This window comes from Hyaena hyaena, unplaced genomic scaffold, assembly GCF_003009895.1.
Source record: "Hyaena hyaena isolate Hyena2069 unplaced genomic scaffold, ASM300989v1 scaffold_519, whole genome shotgun sequence".
NCBI lineage: Eukaryota > Metazoa > Chordata > Mammalia > Carnivora > Hyaenidae > Hyaena > Hyaena hyaena.
In genome coordinates, this window is record NW_024081154.1 from 411647 (window position 1) to 419441 (window position 7795).

The 7795-nt window shown below is 36.2% G+C and overlaps 1 protein-coding gene across 15 annotated transcripts in view; it reads right to left on the reverse strand.

Annotated features, from left to right (window-relative positions):
• Positions 1-7795, reverse strand: part of PARD3 (par-3 family cell polarity regulator) — a 673368-nt gene that overhangs the window by 337415 nt on the left and 328158 nt on the right. For all 15 annotated transcript variants that reach the window (XM_039255313.1, XM_039255311.1, XM_039255312.1 and 12 more), the window contains exon 5: positions 3487-3618. In XM_039255313.1, coding sequence (XP_039111244.1) covers positions 3487-3618 — 132 coding nt within the window. The remainder of the gene's footprint in view (positions 1-3486; positions 3619-7795) is intronic.

The window sequence follows — 7795 nt, forward strand, 5'->3', positions numbered from 1 at the left end:
CTAGACTCCAAGTGCTTCCGGTGCAGAGTTCTAATAAGATTCACACCCTACCTTTGATTACATGAGTGTAACTTACCAATATTCTAAGAGAGTGAAAAATTCAATACCCCTTTATATAGGATCAATCCCACAAAAGGAGAAAAACGCAACTTCCAGAGGTACCTACTAGCTCAGCATTTTAACACATTCTCTCGTGTTTTTCATGCCTACTGTTTATTCCCACTGGCAAAACGGACATGGTCATAATTGCCTTCAAAAATACAGAGATAATGAGAGACAAGCAATCTAAAAGGAAAGAGCAAAAACAAAACCACTGAAGGCATATAAAATCTAGAACTCCGTTCACCTCTCAGTTTAGATAGCATAATTCACGGAAGAAAGTTCTACTCTGGTGATCCCAAACTGTAAAGGCAGGGGGGTGATTTTTGTGTTTTTCCATATAAAACATTCTTTCATCTATCTAATGCTTGTCTGCTATTATATTTTTAATGGCATAAACTAAGGAGAAAACAAGCCACAGAAAAGACATGAGGCCATTAAAGTCAGATGACTCATGTGGAACTGTTAAAAGAATAAATTCACAATTAAATGAGACTCTCTGGACTAGATTTACAGTGTGTCCAGCATAACCTATTAGTCTTCTTCTGTCCACACAATTGTGCTTACTTTTAGACAAACTTTTAATATATATTTTGTGTTGTTTTTTCTGTTCTTGTCCAGTTAAATAGATTTCAGTGTAGTTAATTTTCCTGCTGATGTGAAATCATCAAATTTAGTGAATGGATCATCATTTTTTAAATGTAAGCCAAGGAAGAGGTTTTCATCTTCAGGCTCAGGTATCAATTAGCTAATGTCATTTACATTAAATTACATAGACTAAGGAAGTACTCAATTTTAAAACCCTGCTTATTGTGGAACAAATGATTCAAATAACTTCAACAGAAGAAAAACAAAGCTTGGTCTTTTGAGAAAAAATTCTCTGTGGCTTCTCAATGCAACTTTTTTTGGTGTAAAAAGAAACTATTTTATACCAAAATTACAAAGAAAAACTATACTACTTCCTTAAAAGCAGATCTACAGCGACAATAATAAAAGTTCTATTTTTAGAATATAATTAAATATATCACACTTTAGAAACTCCAGACTGCCAATTTTTTCTCCTAATCCAGTAATAAAAATAGTCATATTTAGCATATGTAGCTAACTATATGTCCTTTCTTGATTTAATGGAACCCTGACTGTGTTCAGTGATGAGCACCTGCATCTCAGGGACAACAAACTGCCACACCCACACCCCCAGCTCCAGATCAAACTCAACCAGTCTAAACCAACAACTCCCTTTGATTTAGAAATAAGCAGGCAAGTCATACAACTCTAGACACCAAAACATGAAAGGCATCTGTTTAGGTGGCTTGTGGGAAAGACGTATTTGCTTTCAAAAAGAGCCACGCAGGGGCGCCCAGCTCAGTCGGTTAAGGGTCTCACTTCAGTTCAGGGCATGATCTCACGGTTTGTGGGTTCGAGCCCTGCATCAGGCTCTGTGCTGACAGCTAGCTCAGAGCCTGGAGCCTGTTTCAGATTCTGTGTCTCCCTATCTCGCTGACCCTCCCCCTGCTCATGCTGCCTCTCTCTCTCAGAAATAAATAAAACATTAAGAAAAAAAAAAGCCACACAGAAGAAAAGGCACTGTTCGTCTTCTTCTGTGCAACGATGTGACGGCTGAGGCTCTAACAGGAAAAGACGAGTTTGAGCACACAGCCAAGGAGGCCCTGTGTAGGGCTCCCAGAAAATGGAGAATCTAGATCCTCAATGACGTTCCCTGAACCCCCAACTGTCCTTTCCTCCAGAGATCTCATTAAATGAATAATGAGTATCTTCTTATACAATCTAGGTTTTTTTTCTAGCAAGTATATTAAGACACACAGTGTTTATGGGTAACAGACAGGTATGATTCTTAGCAGGTATAACATCAGTGGATATAGCAATTGCATGAGCAGGTTCTAGGATTATACTTATTCAATAAATGACTCCAGGCCCAGGCTAAACTATCTAATTCTTTAAAATATTTATTTCAAAGTGAAAATGTAATAGTAACACCAATGAATTTAAAATCTGATTAAGAAAATAATGTTTCTTCTAAGTAGAACTTCCGTGGTTTTTTAATTATTTAAAATTATTTCCATCACACAATGCTTGTTTCCTAACATTTATGATATAATAAAAATCAGTACATTTGTGATACTATCCATGGTATCAGAGGCAAATTGGCCTATTATACTGTTTCATATTCAAATACCCCCATACACAAAATTACTTTAGGAGGTTTATGCTATTGATAAAACACAGACTAAGATGAATTAAGTACAATATTTCAGATTTTTTTCACTGTCATCATTAATCTAAATTGAAAAATAGCTATTCCAATGTCTAGGCAACAGAATTATTAATAGTTTTAGAAATTATTGAAACAAAACATTTTTTGAGTACTCACTTAGTTTTCCATTATAAGAACTTTTTAAAGAAAATAAGTGACAAAGTAACAAAATAAGTATGTTGTTGTTGTTGTTGAAGCATGGAGCCCAATGTGGGGCTTGAATTTGTGACCCTGAGCCCAAGATCTGAGCTGAGATCAAGAGTCAGATGCTTAACCAATTGAGCCACACAGGCACCCCAGTTAGTGTGATTTTAAATAAAAATTAGTAAAACTACAAAAAAAACACTAGGATTTCCAAGAAAACACTATGGCTAATAATAAAGAATTGAGACTTTACACAATAATACTATAAAATTTGTCCTTTATACATCAAAACTTACCGGATAAATTCTCAGTCTTTATATGAAGTGTCTAACAGTGATTAGTGATTGTTTATGCCAGGATAGGAACCGGTTATTATATTGAGTGGTAAACAATTCTGATTTCAGGAACTACAGACAGCTATATCCTGCGGAGTAAACTGAGCAGCTCTAAAACCTCACAAACCTAAAATAGTTCCTTGACATTTATGAAAGGGTCAAGTCCCTGAACCTGACAAAACAATCTAAATTCTGAAATGCCACTATAGCATATTTCTCTTGTAAAGTGAAGTCAGGTAAAACAGAACATTTTAATTTGCCTCTTCAGGTCCTTTGACTTATTGCCTATCAAATAAACAGAAGAACCTATAAGTGGTCTTGAAAGTCGAATCATAAACTGCACTGCTCACTGCCAAATGTCTGTGTCTCAACAACATAATATGCTCTGAAATCAGGATACTCCAGAATCTACAGCAAATATTTATAACCACTTATGAGAAATCATTGATCAGGGACCACCACAAAACAGTATACATTTATGTTACACAAACTCTGAAATACAGCCTGAAACTAAACTCAAGTTCATTAGAAGAATTTACCTTTAATCATCACTGTGATGGAGGGAAACATCTGTTGGGTTGAGGGCTAGGAAGTTAGGCCCAGGACACATGTAGAAGGATTAATTTATGTTACCTGTTCTTGCTTCTCCAGCCACTTGTCCACCATTGGGTGACTGGCACTCAGAGATGAGCGAGCATTGTCTCTCTGAAATTGGTGTGACCAGTTACTAGTATCCCGTGGAAGGCTTCTGTAGTTTTCATCTTTCTATTCAAAAAGAAACAAAAAGGTGTCTTGTAACAAAAAAAATCAGACCTTCCAAATTAATGATGCACTTTGGTTTTTCAAAAGTAGCAGAAAACTGATTCTGTATATTTAAAATAGTTTTTCCGAGTCTATACAAAATAGTTGAGTGAGGACATTTCACTCAGATTAGACCTCACGAATGTAGTCATAGGTCTAGGATGAGGGAGTCTAATGACTAGAGTAGGGAAGGAAGCCCACAGATATGCACACGATAAATGAAACAAGAGACCCTGTACTCCCCCTCAAATCAATCTCCCCAGGCCAATTACATGCACCAGAAAATGAAAAGTATTTCTCTACAAGATTCTTATGACCTCTCAATCCCATGATTCTAATCTAATCCCATGATTCTTTCTAATCTTACCATAATATTGTGAGATATTCTCTGTAATTCACCAAAAAATGTTTAAAATAAGAAAGAGTAATGAATTTGCTCCTTATTTAGCTGCTTTCAGTTGTGAGACTTTGAGCATGAGACTTAAGATTCTCTGAACTATTCTGTTGCATACCACACAAGCTAGTTGTAAGCATTAATTTAAATACAAAGAAAAAATTTATCCCAATGGTACATAATAGATACATAATTGTTTACCCCAACATGCATATGGCAAGTGAAGTCTTTACGTAAAAATCTAGTTAGTTGATAAATATTTATTTAATATGTCCCAAAGCAACCAAATGCTATTTAATTTTTTTCTTTGAAATAATAATTTGTAACAACTTGCTTTGGCTTTGGACTGCAAAATTAAATTTCAATGTTCTAAAAAGAAATGAGAAGGCGAGGCTAAGGCAGAGAAGTCAAACATTTTAGTTCAACAATTAAATCTAAATATCACCTACAAGAACAAATTTAAATGTTAACCTCACTTTGACCCACTTACATCAGTGTCCCACTTTACAAGAAGTACCAAAATATTCTCCTTAATAACTTTGCTAAGGGTAATATGGCTGTATACATTATACACATGACTGATTCTTATTCTTCATTATTTAAACCCTAATTGCAGCAAATACATAGTAAAAAAAAGTGTAATACAATAGGTTTGCATTGTATAGACCTTAGCCATAGACCAGGATACTGTTTTCTTCTCCTTCATGAATTCCATCTGAGAATAAAGCTTAAAAATGAATTGATGGTCTTGGACCTATGCCAATACTATGTCATATGAAAAATCTTTTTAACCCTATAAATATTAACCAGTATAAACTTCAGTATGAAACTTTATAAGTTTTTCTTTTTAGTTAACCTACAGAAAATAAAATAAAAATTCAAAAGAATTAAACATTAAGGGCAAATAGTTTTTACTAGAAAAGCTGTATAGGTCTGGTTTCGGCAGCTCAAGAAAGTGGTAGTGGTGCGCGCGCGCGCGCGCGCGCACACACACACACACACACACACACACACACACGCTGCTGCAAGATTAGGATGCTGCTCCCTGGCCAGGAATTAGGGACTGACCCTGCTTACAGGAACATGGAAATGGTAAAAATAAGCAGAGGACATAGACAAAGTCTAAAAACAAAAACAAAACAAAAACAAAAACAAAAACAAAAAAACTGAGGCGCCTGGGTGGCTTAGTCGGTTAAGTGTCCGACTTTCGCTTAGGTCACAATCTCGCGGTTCGTGGGTTCGAGCCCCGCGTCGGGCTCTGTGCTGACAGCCAGCTCAGAGCCTGGAGCCTGTTTCAGTCTGTGACTCCCTCTCTCTCTGACCATCCCCTGCTCACACTGTCTCTCTCTCTCTCCTAAAAATAAATAAAAACATTTTAAAATTTTTTTTAAAAAATAAAAAATAAAACAACTAAAGAAACCAAAGCTCACTGTATCTCCAAATACTGAGTCTTGCCTTAAAACTTGGGCATGACAGATTTAGAACAAAGCAAGATTATATGACTTATAAGAAATTCAAATAAGTCAGAGAGGGTAAATACCTCTAGACGACAGAATTGTAGATGTCTGCAAAGTGAAGAAGGAGTAAGAGTCTAGAGAAACACAAATTCAATTTTTATATCAAGGATCTTGGGGCTGCTACCATGGACTAAAGACCTGGCTTCTCTATTCATTTTCTATCATTAGAGATGATTATTACACCAACTCTTTACTTTGAAAATGAATAATTAAACAGAAAGTATTAAAAATCTACTCTGCCTTTCCAGTAGGAACTATATTTCAGAGAAAGCAACAGTGCCAGTCATGAGGGGAAGCTTGTCATTTCGGAAGAATACCAAATAATAGAAACAGAATAATGAATAGAATTAGGAAAATCGCTGCATTCAGCCCCTAATGAAATAACTCATTAATCAACAGATGCTAAAACCATTAGGTGAAGAGTTGACAGTGAGCTGCAAGTTTGCCTGGTGACAAAATACCACTTGCAAAGGGAAAAATCAATCTTTAAACGAAGAGACCAGATGACGCAAAATCCTCACTTTTCTTAGGGTCTAGAATCCTGTGTGCAACTGAGTACTTTCTTTTGATTCCTTTTGAATCTCCATCATCATTCTTCTTTCCTGAAGAATGACATTATTGACTCTATCTATGGTCTGCTCACTACTGCCTCCTTAGCCCAGCTCAAAAAGTGTCTAATTTCTTCTAAACCTCCCTTCTGATAGCTTCTAGGCATGGGTCACCAACACTAAACTTTTTCCTGAATCATGATCTAAATTTCCAATAGGCCACCCCAAAGATACCTCCAAATCAATAGGTCCAAAGTGAAACTCGCTTCCTCTAAACATTCTGGCACCCTCCTGAAAAATGTTCATCATGCTCTTCACCTCTTTCAACTTGTGTCTCATCTGAAATGAGTACAGAAGCCTTCTAACTAGAGGCTGGCCCAGCCTTAACCTAACAATGTTCTCCACACATCCCACAAAGGATTTTTCTAAAATGTATGTTGGAACACATCACACATGGGATAGACACTAGGGGTAGACCAGAGGAACTTACACACAATCACATTTGGTGTGCCACATGCTTCCTTGCTTTCACTTATGGTCTTTGAGCCTAGATTCCAATAACATTTCTTCTATAAAATTACCAATTTTTAACACTCAAGGCAACCGCTCTTAGAAGCATTCCCTCTCAATAGAAATCATAATGTCATGCTTTTTGTTACCACTGTATTTCTAATTTTACTTCTAATTATAGTTCTAACTTATAATTTAGTTAATTTTTAAAATTGGTATTTCCAATGTTACAGTGAAACCTAGGCAGATCACCATTCACCTTTAAACTCCAGCATTTAGCTCAGTGGCCTGTACCAAAATGGAGGGCTTTTATTAAATATTTGTTGTATTTCCTATTTTCACATGGTTCAGAATCCCAGAATTTTCAAAGAACATGTCTATAAGTTGTTTTAGAAACTTATAAGGTAATGATTTCAAAGGGCATCATTTTCATGGAAATATGATAATTGTACTTTTAGGTTTATACTACAAGATGTATACCACCATTATAGGTCTATTTCAATTTAATATCACACCTGCAATATACAATGTCTGTGGGTAAAGTGATTACTTTCAATTGTATCTAAAAGGCAGTGTGGCATACCTCCTTTTACATCAATTACAACACGTAATTCATGGGGCAGGCCACTACAAGGTGATCATATTCAGGGAGATAAGGACTAAAGATTTTTTTTTTTAAATCTGTCCTTTTGAACTCCACCCAAAAAATTCTACAATTTTATACTCATAGAATCAACTTTGAGTAATGGATAAGAAAAATAAAATTGATAGTAACCTCTCAATAAAAAAGTTTTTCTAATTCAATATTGTTATGGTGATGCCAATAATGAATTCAGATGTTAATTTATAATGTCTGAAAAGTCCAGCTGAAGTAACCTTACTCATGACCAAGAAACTAAAGAATTTCTAAAATATATTATTAATCACTATGTAATATATATTTCACTTTGTGGATAGTATCATGCAGATACTACCAGCATCTCACACATGTTCTTCCTCACAATCCTGAGCTTTGGACCGGGCTCCTACAAAGACTGTAGCCCTGGGGCGCCTGGGTGGCTTAGTCGGTTAAGCGTCCGACTTTCGCTTAGGTCATGATCTCGCGGTTCGTGGGTTCGAGCCCCGCGTCGCGCTCTGTGCTGACTGCCAGCTCAGAGCCCGGAGCCTGTTTC